This window comes from Scyliorhinus torazame, chromosome 6, assembly GCF_047496885.1.
Source record: "Scyliorhinus torazame isolate Kashiwa2021f chromosome 6, sScyTor2.1, whole genome shotgun sequence".
Lineage (NCBI taxonomy): Eukaryota > Metazoa > Chordata > Chondrichthyes > Carcharhiniformes > Scyliorhinidae > Scyliorhinus > Scyliorhinus torazame.
Window position 1 is genome coordinate 193,740,491 of NC_092712.1, and position 19,405 is coordinate 193,759,895.

At 46.6% G+C, this 19,405-nt stretch overlaps 1 protein-coding gene across 1 annotated transcript in view; it reads left to right on the forward strand.

The window, feature by feature from the left end:
- The window catches only part of LOC140425201 (dynein axonemal heavy chain 11-like), a 755,586-nt gene that overhangs the window by 263,478 nt on the left and 472,703 nt on the right, over positions 1–19,405 (forward strand). The window contains 3 exon segments of the mRNA XM_072509215.1: positions 1,582–1,708; positions 4,956–5,108; positions 11,347–11,580. Coding sequence (XP_072365316.1) covers positions 1,582–1,708; positions 4,956–5,108; positions 11,347–11,580 — 514 coding nt within the window.

A 19,405-nucleotide genomic window follows, 5' to 3' on the forward strand; every position in this document is an offset into this window, starting at 1 on the left:
CTTCCAATTACAGCATAAATTGTCTGATTTCTTAATCTTTTTGTATCCATTAAATACACTATCAAACAATTTACAAAATGCATAGACATTTAAAAATGAAAACAAAAACTAGAGATTCTTGAAGTAACAATTGGAACTAGAAATTGCTGAAAACATACTTCCAGCCTACCAGCATCTGGAAAAAGATGGGAATCTTATTCTGTTGAAGAATGGCCGTTAAAATTTTGTTTCCTTTCTTTCTGAATATTGTTAAGTCTGCTTTCCTTAATTTTGGGGGTCATTTTCTGTTTTTTTTTTTTAATATGCCTGAGGTAATGGGTTTCCAATCAGTTCAATAGGACTGTTCGAGTATGATGATTTCCTGCCCCTATTATCTCAAAATGTTTTCTGGGCCCTTTTTAAAACTGTACATTAATGACAAACATGATTTTCCTGTCCGTGTGTTTGTGTGTCCTCCTGCCCAAGGACCAAGGGTAAATGAAAAAAGAAGGTCTCCATTGCTTTGAGTTATCCCATGAATTTTGGGGCTTCTCTCCAGGTTGGGTGACATGTCTGGGATTCTATTAAATCGAAAGGGAACATAGGTAGGAGGACATTGTCCTTGTATTTCAGTCTCATCTTCCTCCACATGTGCCAGAAGGGAACTGAACGGCAAAGGCATTGGAAGAACTTGGTGATGGACCTTTCATCTGGATTCAAGTAGAGCAAAATATCTGAGGGGGGCTGGCAGCATGGCTGTGGAAGCCTAAGAAGGTAAGGAAGTATCTAGGTCTGGAAGCATTCTGCCCAGAGGCAGGTCTGCAGTGGAGTTGATTATACATTCTAATGATCTTAACCCAAAAATATGATGGGTTCAGGTTTCTGCATATAGAATGGACTTTGGTACACTCTGTGTACCAGTGCCCAGGAGCAGGCAAACTTGCAAACCTGCCTCCTTGTCTCTCATTCTGAAAACACATATAAATAATACTCATTCCTCACTTTGAAGGTATGGTTAAGCAATAGAATTATATTGAAAACATTTAATTGTAACTTAATAACAAATAACTTGCATTTACATAGCACCTTTCATGTCTTCAGGATATTTGAAAACACTTCACAGTTGTATCCCACAAAAATACTTTAAAAACAAGTGTTTCTGACAAGGACATTTATTCCCCATCCCTAATTCCCCATGAGAAGGTAGTGGTGAGCAACCTTATTGAACAGCTGTAGTCCGAGTGATACAGGTACACCCAAGCGCTGTTAGGATTGGAGTTCCAAGATTTTGACCCAGCGACGGTGAAGGAAAGATACCACTTGCCACCAGTGGTGGAGGGCGTGAATGTTTATGATGGTGGATGGGGTGCCAATCCAGAGGCTGCTTTGTCCTGGGTTGTGTTGAGCTTTGTGAATGTTTTTGTAGCTGCACTCATCCAGGCAATTGGGGTGTATTTCATCACACCCTTGACTCGACCCTTGTGGATGGTAGACAGACTTAGAGAGTTAGAAGGTTTATTGAGTAGTTTTAGTATTTTTGAGATGTGGTCACAGTTCTAATCAAGGGAAATGAAAGTAAATTGAATCTCTCTTTTCCTGTAGGTTAGCCCTATGTGAAAAAGCATTAGCCGAGTATCTGGAAACTAAGCGTTTAGCTTTCCCAAGATTTTACTTTGTGTCCTCGGCAGACCTACTGGATATCCTTTCCAAAGGAACTCAGCCTGGACAGGTATGCAATCAATTGATTTTGACGTTTTTACTATTAAGAAAAAACTATAAGAAAAGCTACAGAATAGTTTACATTCCTACATTGCAAACATCAGAGGACTGATCTTGCAAGTTTGTGCAGCTTACAGTTGAGATTCCCTGCCAATAATGCACACTCGGCAAACAATTAGCATATTGAAAAATATGTCAAAGTCAAAAGTAATCCATGCAATTATGCTAAAGAATAGATTGTTTGTAACAGGTCTGGGCCAGAGCCATTAATTCATTTTTGAAACTGTCAGCCAAGAATATTGATATAATTGAAGCACTGTTTGAACTTTTCACTGTTTGATTTCATGGCATCAGGGAACGGTGATGTGGGTTCAATAGGCGTTGCTCTTGTTTTGAATGTCGGCCACCCGAGGACTGCAGTAGAATCATACAAAAGTATCCACTGTTGAAATACAAAAATACAATTAATTTCCAGGACTGAATAAAAGGCTAATAATGTTTTCGTAATATTATTGTGCAAACCCTGAACAGACTTGTATCAAAGTTCTCTCTCAACTTAAAGTCGCATTGATCCATTTATTTTGATATTCGTAAACAGGCTGGATTTAGTGTTGTCAGGCAAAGATTTCAGTAAAACAAAAATCACCAAATATGCGAATAGATCAAAGATATGAAAATGCAAATTCTCTTGCCGTAAGAATACAATGCGTGCGATCTAAAGGAAAAAATGTCATTTGTGTTGGGTTTTGCTGGGAATCCAGAGAGTTCCCCACCCCTATCTAATTACACTAAGTCACTTTTTTGGGCCCTGGGGAGTTTCTCACTGATTTAGCCCATACTTCAAATTTTCTTCATCACTGGGGAGTTGAACTCCGAGGTTGGGCTGCTACTTTACACGGGTACCCCGATTTCTAAGTGTGCAGTGTCATCCCCCACATACATGGGCATTACCCAAGACCCCAAGTGAGAACACCCCACTATGGGGACCCTGTGGGCCACCACTCTTCAGGCCCACCCACGACCCCCCTTCCAGGACTCCTACCTGTCAACCCCCCCCCCCCCCAACCTCCCAGAGGCTCCTACCTATTTGCCCTGCATTCCCCACACTTCATACTTCCCCTACAACCTCCTTTCATGGTCCCAAATTGTTTCAAGAGCTGGGGTGTTGGCGGCGGGAAGAATTCTTCCCTTGCCCCCACTCACCACAAATTGTTCCCTCTGCCGCCTACCCCTGGCCTCGGCCCTTTAGCTGTAGGGTTTCCCCAAAGACCGGTAAACCCAGTCTTTAGTCGTTAACTTTAAACGGCTCTCAAAATATGAGCAATGGAACTTCATTTAAATATTAAAATCACTGATCAGTCTCTCCAGAACCGATTGCTCAGCTGACCCTACATCTTCTGCAATCAAACCTGAGGTAAGTTTGTTCATGGTGGAGTTGGGATTCACGGTTTTAAACCATTTTGTCTCTTCTGTCCCCTTCTAAGACCCTTTCCCATCCGCCATACGCCGACGGGGTTTAAATTTCCTCACTGAGACCCGTTATACTCTCACTGACCCTAGGTTGAGCTCAACTAACTTATGACAAACTAGAAATCACACTTCGAAACATTTTGCTCTTTCATCCAGTCTGCCTTGACCAAATGTGCTTTCAGAGGCAAATTACTTTTCAAAATATTTTCACATTATCTTCTTTATGGACAGCATTACGTTTGGTGTAGTTACTACATTCTATTATAACATGGTTTAAATATTTGTATTGGCCTAAAACTATATATAGGTGTTGTCTGTAAACACTAGTTAGTTGCAGCTATTTGAATGGTGTGAGCACTTTCAAAACAACCATCTTTCTTACCAAGCAGGCACTGTTTGTGAATTTTTGTTCTGCCATGACAATTTAATTGTCTAAAAAATGCAAGCGCACAAGGTGGCTATTATGTTTCTAATTGTTTAGGACAGTTCCTCTGCAAAAGGTATACACTGCAGCGGTGAAATTTAGTACAATAATTAGTTTATTATTGAAGTAAATATATGTTTTTAGCTTTCTTCATTTATGACTGTAACAAATGGTAGCAATTTACTTTCCTCAGAATTTGGATTTTTGTTACTGTGATCAGATTTAGAGTTCCTGACTGCTCGATCATGCAACAGAGCAATTCATTGAATCCACAGCCTTCTCACCTTGTATGCTGGATTTGTGCGTCAGTGCAGACCTACCCTCACGCCCGAGATAAAAAGCTGTGGGGATCGAGCCTGCCCATGATCTCTATGCCTGCCCTGCAACAGTGTATCACAGGGGCTGGTTTAGCACAGGGCTAAATAGCTGGCTTTTAATGCAGACCAAGGCAGGCCAGCAGCGCAGGTTCAATTCCCGTACCAGCCTCCCCGAACAGGTGCCGGAATGTGGTGACTAGGGGCTTTTCACAGTAACTTCATTTGAAGCCTGCTTGTGACAATAAGCGATTTTCATTTTTTTTCATTTTATTATAATGCTGGAGTCAGCGTTAATAATATTAAGGTGGAACCTCTGACCCTTTCTCGAAAATAAGTCCTACCCTAGCTTCCGGTCAATCAGATTGGGTCGGGGTCTCAGCCAGTGGGGCTAGGAAGATCAGGAGCCGAGTTCCAGAGACTGAGGGAAGGTTAAAGGAGGGTACCAGCGATGGACCTTGGGGATCCACAAAGGAGTTTCCCTTCCCCCTGGCCTGACACCAGCCCATGTTGCTAAAGTTGCCGGGCTTCCTGCATAGTGTGAACCTCTCTCTGCCGCAGGTAAAATCCTGGCCGGGAGGGGGACTCACACCCTTAAAGGGCCATTCATTGCCTACTTAAGGGACTTTATATGCCCAAGGGTAGCTTGGTTGCCCCTACCCCTCGTAAAATTTCAGACTGGTTGGGGAGTGGACAGGTAGGTGGGGGGGGAAGGCCACCTGCTGGGTTTTAGGTGCCTCCCCACTTTCAGACCCTCTGGCAGGGGAGTGAAAATCCAGCCTATTTTGTTGAAGAATTGGACTGCACAGTTGTTGATCTCTGTGCTGGGAGAGCAGGATGAATGCATTTGCTTTTAAGAGGCTTCTACAATGTAGGATTGGATAGCAGCTTCGCTGCATATTTTTATAACATTATAACAGCAAAAAAAAATATTGTTTCAATTAAGGTTTTGCCATAAAGTTGCTGACATAATGAACTACACTTTCTATCCTGAGGTTGTCTTTTTAATCCCTCAACCACTGCCTAATTTTGAAAATATTGCACTTTAGGTTACTCGCCATCTTGCTAAACTCTTTGATAACATGGCTGATCTTAAGTTTGGAGAAGATGGAGAAAAGGAAATAAATAAGACTGCAACAGGAATGTACAGTAAAGAGAAGGAATATGTCCCATTCCAAGCAAAGTGCAAATGCATTGGGCAGGTAAGATTGATAATAGATTTGCTGTTCACAATCCATAGCAGGACGCCCCAAAGCTTTTTTTGATGTGTAGTCATTGTTGTAATGCAGGAAACATGGCAGTGAATTAATTCATATCAGGGTCCCACAATTAGCAATGTGATAATGACGAGATACTCTGTGTGTTAAATGTGAATTAGTTTTTGCAATTTTTGAAAATAATTACAAAAGCACTAAATTTGTCTTTCCTTGGAGATCAGTTTATTTGCAATTAATAATCGTTATTATTGTCACAAATAGTATTACATTAACAGTACAGTGAAGTTACTGTGAAAATCCCCTAGTCGCCACATTCCAGCGAATGTGTGGGTACAGTGAGAGAGAATTCAGAATGTCCAATTCACCTAACAAGCACATTTTTTGGGATTTGTGGGAGGAAGCCGGAGCACCTGGAGGAAACCCACGCAGACACGGGGAGAATGTGCAGACTCCACACAGACAGTGACCCAAGCCAGGAATCGAACCCGGATCCCTGGCGCTGTGAAGCAACAGTGCTAATCACTGTGCTACCATGCATCCTATTATACCCATTATAATGGTGCCAGCAACTCCAAAAACATCTGCAATAACACTGTGTGATCAATTAAAAAACTCCTGATAGGTACATGAGAGATACAAAGAACAAGCAATGTTGCAGCTGTGGAATGGAGAAAGCAAGATATAGAAAGAACAGCATCAAATGACAATAGGTGGTATTCAAGAAAGGTGAAATGTACTGTACAATTCTGATAGGCACAAATTGAAAAAACGAATGTGAAAACAGGGCGACATTATGGGAGGGGACCTGTAATTGCAATGTGAGAGACTCTGTTCTTGGAAAACTGTTGCAAAAAGGTGCCCAATTAAACAAAAAATACATACCAATGAGAAATACTGTCAATGGTCTTATATCTAGACATATAGATTTCCAAGGATTTATGTGTCTATGTTTCACAAATGGCATTTTTAACCCAAATCCATTAGTCTGCTGGAATTCAAACACAAAAGTCATCTCAGGTGAATGTGACAGATGTACTATACCAGACTACAAATAAATACACAAGTAAAATGGCAGCTGACAATGATTGCCAAACTTTTATGCACACCCAAAAATGGAAATTTTCCGTATTCATTTCAAACTAACTATCAAGGTGGTACATATTTTGTCCCATTATGCTTAGATAAACCCACTGCCATAAACTGGTTCAAATCTTTCCATGATCTCTCTAAAATATACTTTTGTAACCTATATTAATCTCTCTTCTTCAACAATTACTTTGGAGAAAAGACTAATTGTGACATGTAACAAGTGAAGATCTTTATCTTCCATGAAGTTATAATGGAGTTTACATGCTAACTAGAGATGTGCTTTCGATAACATCACTGACAGACGATGAGCAAATAAATTTCTTTACAAAACCATCATCATCTCCCCCCCCCCCCCCCCCCCCCCCCAAACGCACCCTTGACCCCTTTGTCCTTGCCAACTAGCATCCTATTTCAAACCCCTGTTTACTGTCCAAGGTCGGTGAATGGGATATCGCCTCTCAGATCCATATTCTGTTTTTGTAGAACTTACAAAAAAGCAACCTGAACCAAAGTCACGACTAGCATAGAAGATCGAAGATACCCTGCTCTGCCATAAGTGATGAGATGCCTGCTTTGTGCCTGCTCCTCCTTACTGGTTCCATTTAAGTGAGATCCACAACTGAAACCAGCTTTCGATAGAATGCCTGTAGTGCAGAAGGAGGCCCATTGAGTCTGCACTGACCCTCTGAAAGAAGATCCCATCTAAGCCTGCTCCCCCACCCTATCCCCGTAACCCCACCTAACCTGCACATCCTTGGGCACTCGGGGGAACTTTTAGCATGGCCAATCCACCTGACCTGCACATCTTAGGACTGTGGGAGGAAACTGGAGCACCCGGAAAAAACCCATGCAGACACTGGGAGAACGTGCAAACTCCACACAGTCATCTGAGGCTGGAATTGGACCCGGGTCCCTGCACTGTGAGGCAGCAGTGCTAACCACTGGGCCATCCTCTTTGGACAGGCAGTATCGCTGCTCAGCTAACTTCATGTTCATTTTGGAGCAGAAATTAAAAATCCTTCAGCACCCCAAGACATTCCTTGGGTCTGTTTTTTTATTGTGGGGTGGGTGGTGGTATTAACTCAAAGTAAATGGACTGACATTCAATAAGCTAGGAAAAGAGTATCATACAAATAATTTCTGATTTTCTTTGTTCTCTCTCTCTCTCTTCTCCCCCGCCCCCCTTTCACACTTCACTCTTTGTCACATCTTCTGCTGATTTTCTGTCAGACTAAGTCGTTTTCTGAAGTTTATAGAATATAAAATAAAAGATACTAAAGGCCTGAAATTAGTCGATTGTCACATTTTCCCTGTCTCACTAAGCCATATGTTGGACAATCTCATTTATTAATAGCACTAAATTGTGGCACAATCAAGATTTTAAACTTTGGTCTCTTGTTTCTCAAAATTATTTGAAGAGCAGCTGCTAAGCACAAATAAAATGAAGCCGAAGAACAATATTACACTCACGCAGCTGAGTGGGTGGCACCGATCTTTTTAAAAATTAAGACGATGACCTCAATTATTTTATGAATAAATGCTGGCATAGGAATGTACAACGGCATAAATTGACACATGAGGGGAGATTTTCCTGGGTCCAGCTGCAGGCTCACTGGATCATATGGTTATAGAAAATTATGGGAAATTGAGGTGGATTAGACACACGATTGTAAATAAAACCTGCTAAATTATCTTTACGATTAAAGTAATGGAGTGAAAATGGGTTTGATGTTCCCGGCAGCTCCTCAAAGAATGAGGGTCAACTGTAGAAACGTAGCTTGATGTGGTGCCACCTTCGTACTTCCCCCTCGGTATGGTGGACAGTCGAAACTTGAGCTTCACCAACTAGCCCCTGCTGTTCTGGGTCAGGTCCCTGCTGTGCAGGGGCTTCCCTGGGCTGGCACTGATGTCCTCACCAATGGGCACCGCGACGGCAGCAGCAGCCAGGTAGACAGCTAGCATGGCAGGCTGAGTTCCAAATTCCATGGGTGGGACTCTCCGTTGCCCGATGCCGAAATCGGGGCTGACGCCGGGTCGCGATGCTTCGCACCCTCCAATCGGCGTCATTGGGATGCGCCGCGTGCGCAATTGCAACCCCATTGGAATGTCCTTGGCCGGCCTACCTGTAATGCTCCGCCACCGATGGGCCGTGTCCCTGACAGCGCAGGCCATGTGTGGCAGCAGGAAGGGAGGGAAGGTGTATGGATAGCGTCCAGCACCGCAATACTCCGCCGAGAGCCGTGGCTGGCCGCGGGGCTTCTGCCAGGGGTGTGCGAGTGGTGGGGGGTGGCCAGGACGTGGGCTGTGGGGTCGGGGTGGGCTGGTACGCTATCCAGTATGGCCGGCGCCATCTTATGTGGGGTGGCGGGGTAGGCATGCGCGCGGCTGCAGCTCGTCAGCCCTGCACATGTCACATGTGCAGCACAGGACCCGCCGATTCTCCAACCATTTTCCGCGTGTTTCATGCGGAGCCGGTGCTAGCCCCTCACCGGTAGCTTAATCGGTGAGCTTTTCGCGCCGATCTTCCTGTCGCGAAACGCCACGGATCCTCCGTTATCGCGGCCTTAGCCTCAGGAATGGAGAATCGAGCCACATTTCTTTTGGGGGGGGGGGGGGGGGAGGCACAGAGACCATCATCAAGGTGATGCTTCCCTTGCCCATCCTGAAATCACCCCCCAAATTACATGATCATCCTGAGTTTGACTGTTCAGCTACCTCCCTCCCCATGACCCTTCGTGATCATTTACTTGATACTGCAGCCCTGTCTCCATCAGTTATTTGCACCCAGCCCTTGATGTGCAAATCCTCTAACCTCACCACCCATCCCTACTAAATGGGTTAATAATAATCGCTTATTGTCACAAGTAGGCTTCAATGAAGTTACTGTGAAAAGCCCCTAGTCGCCACATTCCAGCGCCTGTTCGGGGAGGCTGGTCCGGGAATTGAACCTGTGCTGCTGGCCTTGTTCTGCATTGCAAGCCACGGTGCTAAACCAGCCCCTAGGTTGTGACAGCCACCAGGTTACCAGTGGCTGTCACACCAGATGTTAGCATTGGGCCCTGAGGCCCCTGTCCTGATTCTCCCAGTGGGGTCTACTGTGGGTGTCCTTAATGAATGAATGTTGTGCCGTAGGAGTGCAGTTCTATGCTACAAGACTGGTGTGCAGGCACGTCCTACAGATGGGGGTCACTGCAGGATGTGTCTCTTTGCTGGGAGCTTGGCTGCAGTGTGATGTGGAGCCTGGGATCAACACCGAGGCTGTGAAATGTTTCATGTTTCCTGGGTGGATGTGGGATCCAGACACTCCTACCGTGATACCAATTTGGCGCGGTTGACCTGCGGGACCTGGAGAAATAGTCTGATCCTTAGGACTGGGTTGGCTGATTGTCTCACTAGTGAGGCTGTTACTCTGAGAGGGACTGTGTGCCAGGGATGGTTCCAGTGCCTACTGGTGCATGTGTCCTTTGTGTGGGGTTAGCTCTGTTAATCCCCTGCTTCATCTGCTGTGGAGCTGTGCATCTGAGGAGTGCAATGAGGAGTCCCAACACCTGGTGGTTCAGCGATTGAGCATGGCCAAGCCCAGCCCCTTGATTTGAGTGTTAATACATGATGATTTCCAAATGGACGAGATGGATATCTACACGATCAGGAGATCTCAGAGCATTTGCAGGATACTGGCAGCAGACAACAGTTTAAATAATCAGGTGCCGATAAATAATACCTAAGGGGTGAGTTGCGGATCTTTTACAGCAGCCATGGGAGGTTCAGTCAAGACACCCCGATCATGAGAGGAACATCCCAAGTCCACACTCTTACCATCAAGTCGGTCCCAACTAGTTCCAGAGCTCCAGACATACACCCCCAGACAACCCCGAAGACAATTAGACAGGTACTTGCCTCCTTGCTCCCCCTTAAAAGCCATAGTGCCAGGACCCTATTTGTAAATACTTGCACCAAATCAAGCCTGCGAGACCCCTGGCTGGGAAGAGTGGAGCATAATGGACGGGGCGGGGTGGAAATTCAGACTACCAGCCCATTAATCGCATTCATATGAGCTGTTTGCATATTCCCGCCTGCCATAGCGAGCTTCCTACTGCGCTGGCGGGTCTGGAGACTGTGGATGGGCCTGGCACCGACCTCGTTTTTGGGCTGAGGCGGGATTCGGGGGCCGATGCTGGATTCTCAGCCTGATTGGGATTCCCAATTTTAGCAGTGGGGAGCAGAGAATCCCACCCAGAGATTTGCAGCAGATTCCCCACACTGCTTGTTTTATTTGGTTAATAAAGCTACATGAGGTTTATCATCTGATCCGTATAGGACTAGAAATCCGCAGATTGATTCTGCTAACACAAGTGTAGCTGTGCAGGTGCTGATACTGTCCAACACCTGACTTTTCCAGGTCGGGTCCATTTAATTTGGAGGCCAAGATTATTGTGGGTGTTCTCCAGAGGAAAGTAGGGGGCAGGGCATCCTTTGTCAAAGCAGCACCAGTTGTGCATGCATTCTGCCCCTGGTGAACCTGATCAGAACAATTTTCAAAGCACTACTGAATTGGCCGCATATATAAGCCTGGACTTCACTTCAGCCACAGAGCAAACCTGTTTATTCTTTTATGCTGCGGTCCAGGTCACTCAGCAATACGGGGCTTGGTGCCAAGGAAATTCAAAATATGGCAATTCAGTCCCCTTGGGCTTCCCATTCTGACATCGAGGGCCAAATTTGGAGTCAGTGGATATTGCTCCTAGATTCCTGCGTAAACTGCAAGTCAGGAATCTGAGGATAGCCTGGCCGTTTCTGTCAGAAGCCTCGACTCGGTAAGGTTTCCTGTATCCAATTTGTGCTGCAGCAGAGTGTTTTCAATCCCAAGGTATTCATTCATTTGGTGTTAACAAATTATTGCTAGCGATAAACATACTTCATCAAAGGTAACCTGTGAATTAAACCTGCCCAAATCTATTGAGGTTTTTATGACTTGTATACCTGATGGTGTGACTAATGCAGCAGCGTAAATTAATATCCAGTGAGCTTTTAACATAAAAACCAAGGTACCACTTTTTCACCATTCTGACTACAGTTGATTTAATGCTTGCTCAGATGTCCATATAAAAACTATGCTTCCTCTGCGATTTTTAAGGTTGAAACTTGGTTAAATCGATTGGAGGAAACTATGAAGGAAACTGTCCGTCATCAGATTACAGAAGCTGTCGCAGCATATGAGGAAAAACCAAGAGACCAATGGATTTTTGACTATCCAGCTCAGGTTGTGCTCACCAGCACACAAATATATTGGACCACAGATGTAGGAATTGCATTTGAAAGACTTGAGGAAGGCTACGAAACGGCACTGAAAGACTATAACAAAAAACAGGTATACAAAAATATTATATGTGGCAACAACTTGTATTTATGTGGTTCCTTTTGTTATAACCTGCCTGCTTACCATTGGCTGGGGACTAATGACAATCCCACAATCCTGTGGGAGTATGAGCTTCCCCAATGAGGGGGGCGGAGAAATCATTAGCAGACTCCCTGTATAAATAAAGCTGGCCAGTTTGGAACCAGCCAGGAAGAGGTGAGCAGTAAGTGAAGTTGCTGCTGCTGTTGTATATACATATATGTTGTAAATAAATGTTATTTCTTTGTATCCTTGAAACTCGTGCTGGATTCTTTGTGGCCCTCACAAAACTGGCGACGAGGGTTGAAGTGAATAGCTGTCTACACGGCTGAAGCTACCTCCCTGGATTTTTGTTGGATACAGGTTGGAAGTTGATTTCTATTACACCATGCCTCTGTACGGACATTTGGATGTTTTTGATGCTGCGCTGGAAAGCTGGAACCAGTATGCACAACGGATGCGTTACTATTTCCGGGCAAACAATATCACCGAAAACGAGCGCCAGATGGTCATATTGCTCACCGCCTGCGGCCCGCATACGTTTGGGGTGATTAGGAGCCTTACGTATCCAGCTGCGCCAGACACCAAAACGTTTGATGAACTTGTGAATTTAGTGGGGCAGCATTTTAACCCAACCCCGTCCACAATAGTCCAACGTTACCGGTTTAATACCGCTGAGAGGACCCCAGGAGAATCCCTTGCCGACTTTCTATCCAGGCCACGCAGGATTGCGGAGTACTGTGACTATGGTGAGACCTTGTCAGAAATGTTACGTGACCGTTTGGTTTGCGGTATTGACAATGCGGCCACCCAGAGAAAGTTGTTAGCTCAGCCAACATTTACTTTTCAACAGGCCATTCAAATAGTATTGTCCATAAGACCATAAGACATAGGAGCGGAAGTAAGGCCATTCGGCCCATCGAGTCCACTCCGCCATTCAATCATGGCTGATTTCAACTCCATTTACCCGCTCTCTCTCTCCATAGCCCTTAATTCCTCGAGAAATCAAGAATTTATCAACTTCTGTCTTAAAGACACTCAACGTCCTGGCCTCCACCGCCCTCTGTGGCAATGAATTCCACAGACCCACCACTCTCTGGCTGAAGAAATTTCTCCTCATCTCTGTTCTATAGTGACTCCCTTTTATGCTAAGGCTGTGCCCCCGGGTCCTAGTCTCCCCTGCTAATGGAAACAACTTCCCTACATCCACCCTATCTAAGCCATTCATTATCTTGTAAGTTTCTATTAGATCTCCCGGGAGAGCGCAGAACGAGGAGTGCAGGAGATACAGGGAATGGAAGTGCATGACTCGGGGCGCAACCCCTTCCGTCTGAAAACGTCCCCCCGCACTCCTGCGGTACCTTGGATGAGACGACATCCGGATCGACACCAGTGGCCGTCGGACATTCCTCCCCGCAGGGAGCCTTCTCCAGAACCAATGGATGAGGAGCCACGTCTGTGTCAGACTTGTAGGCGCCGACCCCGTCGCGGACGGCGGTCCTGGGGGCGCCAGAGGCGCCGTCGTTCCGACCGAAACTGGGACTAGCCCAGGGGCCGTACCTACCATGTGGATGAACCTGCGGCGACTACACCTGAGACATGGAGACTGAGGATGACTACCTGCAGCTACATTGTGTGGCAGCTCTCCGTGTGGTCCCCATTACGGTGACAGTACGGGTCAATGGTCACCCGCTTGAGATGGAGTTGGACACTGGCGCAGCGGTCTCCGTGATCGCCCAGAGGACATTCGACCGCATCAAGCAGGGTATGCAGACCCTTACATTAACCGACACACAGGCCAGGTTGGACACCTACACGGGGGAACCATTGGACATTGCAGGAATTACGATGACCCCTGTTGCTTATGGACGCCAGGAGGGGCGTTTCCCACTTATCGTGGTGCGCGGCCATGGGCCCAGCCTGTTGGGTCGGGACTGGTTGCGCCATTTGCGGTTGCAGTGGCAGCACATCCTCCAAACAGTTTCTGGAGGGTTGACTGAGGTGCTAGGACGATACCCAGATGTATTCCAGCCCGGTTTGGGGAAAATAAAAGGGGCCGTAGCCCGTATCCAAGTCGAACCAGGAGCCACGACTATTTCCGGGCGCGTCCGGTGCCTTAGGCCTTGCTCGAGAAGGTAGAAGGGGAGCTCACTCGTTTGGAAACTTTGTGTATTATCAGGACGTTTCGCTGACTGGGCAGCACCAATTGTACCTGTAATGAAGCCAGATGCCACAGTTCGCTTGTGCGGCGTCTATAAACTTACAGTGAATATGGCTTCCCGACTCGACCGATATCCAATGCCTCGCATAGAGGATCTCTACGCAAAGCTTGCAGGTGGACTCTCGTTCACAAAATTAGATATGAGTCACGCCTACCTACAGTTGGAGCTGGACCCTGCCTCCCGACCATATGTAACGATTAATACACACCGGTGCCTTTATGAATATAGACGTTTGCCCTTTTTAGTATCCTCTGCCTGCGCTATTTTTCACCGTGTTTTGAGAGGTTTACCGCATGTTGCTGTCTACTTAGATAACGTTTTGATCACAAGGACGTCGGAGCAGGAACATTTGGAAAATCTGGAGGCTGTCCTTAGACGCTTTTCGGAGGCTGGAGTCCGTTTACGTCGCACAAAGTGCGTCTTTCAGGCGAAGCAAGTAGTCTACCTGGGTTATCGGGTGGACCGGAAAGGTTTGCACCCCGTCGCAGAGAAGGGGCGCACGATTCAACAGGCCCCCGCCCCGACTGACACTTCGCATCTTCGTTCTTTTCTCGGCCTCGTAAACTATTGCGAGATGTTCCTCCCCAATCTGGCAACTACGCTGGCCCCGTTGCATCTTCTCCAAAAGAAAAATCACACCTTTGTTTGGGGTCAGCCGCAAGAAACCGCTTTCCGGCGGGTAAAACAATTGTCTGGGTTACTAACCCACTATGATCCTGGAAAGCCTTTGCTCGTCACATGTGATGCATCCCCATATGGTATTGGGGCCATCCTGTCCCACAAGATGGAGAACGGGGTCGAGCGGCCGATAGCTTTCGCCTCCCGCACATTGACTGCAGCGGAAAAGAAATACGTGCAGATCGATAAGGAGGGCCTGGCAGTGGTCTTTGCGGTGAAACGTTTGCACCAGTACGTGTATGGCCGCCACTTCACTATCGTGACTGATCATAAGCCTCTGCTGGGACTTTTCAGAGAGGATAAGCCAATACCGCCCATTGCTTCCGCACGGATCCAGCGCTGGGCTATGTTACTCGTTGCATATGAGTATTCTCTGGAGCACAAACCAGGAACGCAGATAGCGAATGCCGACGCACTGAGCCGATTGCCTTTATCGACCGGCCCCATGTCGACCCCCACGACCGGTGAGGTGGTTGCAACCCTAAATTTTATGGACACCTTGCCTGTCACGGCATCACAGATCCGTGAGTGGACCCAGACGGAGCCAGTCCTGTCAAAGGTTCGACACATAGTTCTGTATGGTGGGCAGCATAGACAGCTCCCAGGCGAGTTGCGGGCATTTTCCTCCAAGCTGTCAGAATTCAGCGTGGAAGACGGCAGCCTCTTGTGGGGGGCGCGTGTGATTGTCCCGGAAAAAGGACAGGAGCTGATACTAAGAGACTTGCACAATGGGCATCCAGGTGTGACCAAAATGAAAATGTTGGCCCGGAGGTATGTCTGGTGGCCAGGCCTCGACACCGACATTGAGAAGGTGGCCCAAAACTGCTCCATTTGTCCGGAGCATCAGAAGCTTCCGCCGTCCGCGCCCCTACATCACTGTGAATGGCCAGGGCAGCCTTGGGCGCGCTTGCATGCAGATTTCGCAGGCCCTTTTCAAGGATCCATGTTCCTTTTATTAATCGACGCCCAGTCTAAATGGCTGGAGGTGCAGAAGATGCTTGGCACAACGTCCTGCGCAACAATTGAGAAGATGCGTTTGACTTTTAGTACACATGGCCTCCCCGAGGTGCTGGTCACGGATAACAGCACTCCATTCACGTGTGAGGAGTTTGCGAGGTGCATGAAGATGAACGGCATACGCCATATCCGCACTGCCCCTTACCAACCGGCTTTAAATGGGTTGGCGGAGCGCGCAGTGCAGACATTCAAACGAGGCCTAAAGGAGCAGTCTTCCGGGTCAATGGAACGAGACTGGCTCGCCTTTTGTTTTCCTATGGGACCACCCCCCATGCGGTGACTGGGGTAGCTCCCGCAGAACTCCTAATGGGCTGGAGACTTCGCACCTGCCTTAGTATGGTTTTCCCGGACATTGGCGCAAAAGTACGTCGCACACAAGAACGGCAGGGACATGGTTTTTCTCGGCATCGGCCGATTCGGCAGTTTCCGCCCGGTGACCCAGTGTTCGTTCGCAATTTTGCTGGTGGTGCCCAGTGGGTCCCTGGCGTAATCTTTCGCCAAACGGGCCCTATATCTTACCAGGTGCAAGCCCAGGGCCGTCTCCAGCGCAAACATGTAGACCACGTTCGGTCCCGAAGACTATCCCTTCCAAAGATTCCCCGCCCCCGCAGCTCATTTCTACAGCCGCAGAGACCAGAGACAATGGAAAGTAGCCGTCGCAATCTTCCTCTGGTGCCTCACTCAAAGCCTGCACAGGTCGTTACAGAACCGCATGGAGATAGAGACGCCGAGATGACCGAGGCAGCAGACTCTGACTCCGAGACGGAGACACAGGACGCATCAGAGGGGCCGTGGATGTACAAGCGTTACGCCGTTCACCACGGAAGCGCCGGTCTCCGTCTCGTTACACGCCGCCCGATCCAGTGCCTCGTGCAAATGGTGTCCGGCCTACGGCAAAACAAATCCGACGCCCTCCTTCGCCAGGGTCTTCGGTGGTTTCCTTGGTCTTTGGGGGGGGGGAGAGATGTTATAACCTGCCTGCTTACCATTGGCTGGGGACTAGTGACTATCCCACAATCCTGTGGGAGTATGAGCTTCCCCAATGAGGGGGGCGGAGAAATCATTAGCAGACTCCCTGCATAAATAAAGCTGGCCAGTTTGGAACCAGCCAGGAAGGAGTAAGCAGCAAGTGAGGTTGCTGCTGTTGTGTATATATATGTTATTGTAAATAAATGTTATTTCTTTGTATCCTTGAAACTCGTACTGGATTCTTTGTGGCCCTCACAAAACTTTATTGCAACAAAATGTCCCAAGGTGCTTCCCAGAGGGACTTGGAAGCAAAATATAACACTGAGACACACAAGGAGCTATTAGGGAAGCTGTGTCGGAGAGCTTGATCAAAGAGATAAGTTTAAAGGAGTCTGAAAGGAGGAAAATGAAGTTTTAAAAAAAGGCTGAGAGGTTTAAGGCAGAGTATTCTAGCTGAATTTGCTAGCTTTGCTAGCTGAACATACAGGGGGCGATTGTCCAACCATATCGACCGGCGCAAATCCCACTGTGTCGGGAAAATACCGGAGTGCCAGGTTGGCACCACCAAGGTGCGGGGCCTTTGGGAACCTCATAATAGAATGTCGCTCACTTGGCCCGGGGAGGGAGGGGTGATCCTAACATTTGGTGGTGTGGCGGTTTCCTCTCTCTGGCTAAGGGTAGGGGTGTTATGTCGCCTCCAGGGTGTCACAATGTCCGTTGGGGGCGGGGGGGGGGGGGGGGGCACTTAATTTGAGTTTGTGGCGCCCTTTAAAAAGGGCACCCCGATCTCTGAGGAGCCGGACTGCCACCGTGTTTAGGCCTTCTCGGTGCCGGTGCAAAACACGCCCCCTTACAAAAAACTAAGTGCGGGAAGATCTTGATCGTTTTGCGTCAGAACTGGCAGTGCCATTTGCACTGATATTTGCGCTCAGAATGACACTCAGTCGTTTTTTGGGAAACTTCTGCCCACAGTCATCATTGGTGGAGTGATTAAAATTGGGAACAGAATTGGAGGGTCACATATATCTTAGAGACTGTGGAGCTGCAGAAGATGGCAGTGATAATGAGGGGCAAAGTCAGGAAGGAGTTTAAAACCAAGAATGAGAATTTTAATCTGAGGCTTTGCTTAACTGGGTCGCAAGGCAGTGAGAACAGGGATAATAGGTGAATGGGATTTTGTGCAAGTTAAGACACTAACAGCAGGGTTTTGGATGACTTCAGGTTTATGGAGGGTAGGATATGGGAGGCCGACTAAGAGTATGTAATAATCAAGCCTGGAGGTTGGATAGGCATGAATGAAGATGCCAGCATGAGGTGAGCTGAGGCATTGGTGGAACCGGGCGATGTTATGGAGGTGGAAATAGACAATCTTACTGGACTTGTGGATATATCATTGAAAACTCATTCTGAGGGACACCAAGGCTGCAAAAACTCTGGTTTAGCCTCACGATGGTTGCCTGAGAGAGGGATGGAGCTGGGGCGAGGGCACAGTGTTTGTGTGACTAAAGACAATGGCTTTAGTCTTTTGAATACTTAATTTGGGGAAATGTGGGCTCATCTAATACTGGATATCAGGCAAACAGTCTGACAACTTAGAGATACTGGAGGGTTTGAAGTAAAATTGGGTGCCATCAGAGACAGTTGTTTGATTATAGATGTAAATGATCCACATTTTTAAAAAAATGTTCAAGTATAAGTACTTGAAAGATAGTAGTTGAAGTTAGGTTTCAACTGTCCCATTAATAGTGAACATGCAGCGATGCATGTTGAAAAATAGCAACCATAACATATGTGTCATGAGAATGTCGCTTTAAGAAATGTTTGGCTGCTCATGTTACTGCAGTGATGTCAGACTGTGGGTGGAGCTGAGCTCTGGTTCTGCTTTTTAGTTTCACTTTGAGAAAAGCTTGGGTGTGTCTCTGTCTTTTTGGTTTCGTTTTTCAGTGTGTGTTGCAGCTGAGGTCAGAAAAAACAGCTGTACTGCTGAGCTCTCTGCCATGAAGGACTATCTCTTAATCATTTGGTGAATTCAGAATTATAAATGTTTTCAGTATTGAATGTAAACCCTGATGTGCTTCTGTTTAGAGGTTTGTTAAGTATTCTGGGTGTGTAAAAAACATTTTTTTTTAGAGTAACCAATTCATTTTTTTCCCAATTAAGGGGCAATTTAGTGTGGCCAATCCACCTAGCCTTCACATCATTGGGTTGTGGGGGCGAAACCCACGCAAACACTGGGAGAATGTGCAAACTCCACACAGACAGAGCCGGGATCGAACCTGGGACCTCGGCACCGTGAGGCAGAAGGGCTAACCTTCTGCTCCACCGTGCTGCCCTTGTCTTCTGGGTGTTAAAAGGACAGCATACAGATTACTTAGTGTTGTATTCTTTGGGGCGAGTATTTGATTTACTGGTTGCTAAGATGTTCACTGTTTGTTTGAGAAAGGTTAACTTGAGTTCATAGAATAAACATTGTTTTGTTTTAAAAAATACTTTTCCATTTCTGCTGTACCATACCTGTAGAGTGGGCCGTGTGCTCCCCAGACCACAATCTATTAAAAGTTATGGTCAGGTGAACTCCATGATACACTTTGGGATTCTCGAAACCCTGGCCCATAACAAATGTAAGAATTAAAAATGACAATGTAGAGCCAAAAGTCCCTCTAAGGTGAAAAGAGCATCAAAGAAACTAAATTTGTGGACAAAATCAAAATGAAATTTATAATGCAGTCAATGGTACTGTTGGATTTTGCAAGTGAAATGGTATTGTTGGAAGTGAAAAGAGATGGTTAAATGCTGGCAAATAATATGACAGGAAATAGAGCTTTTTTTTTGAAAATCTTTTTATTGGCTTTTCTCATATTTATAAACAGTTGTTACATATACATTACATTTTTCTTGCCCGCGCTAATTTG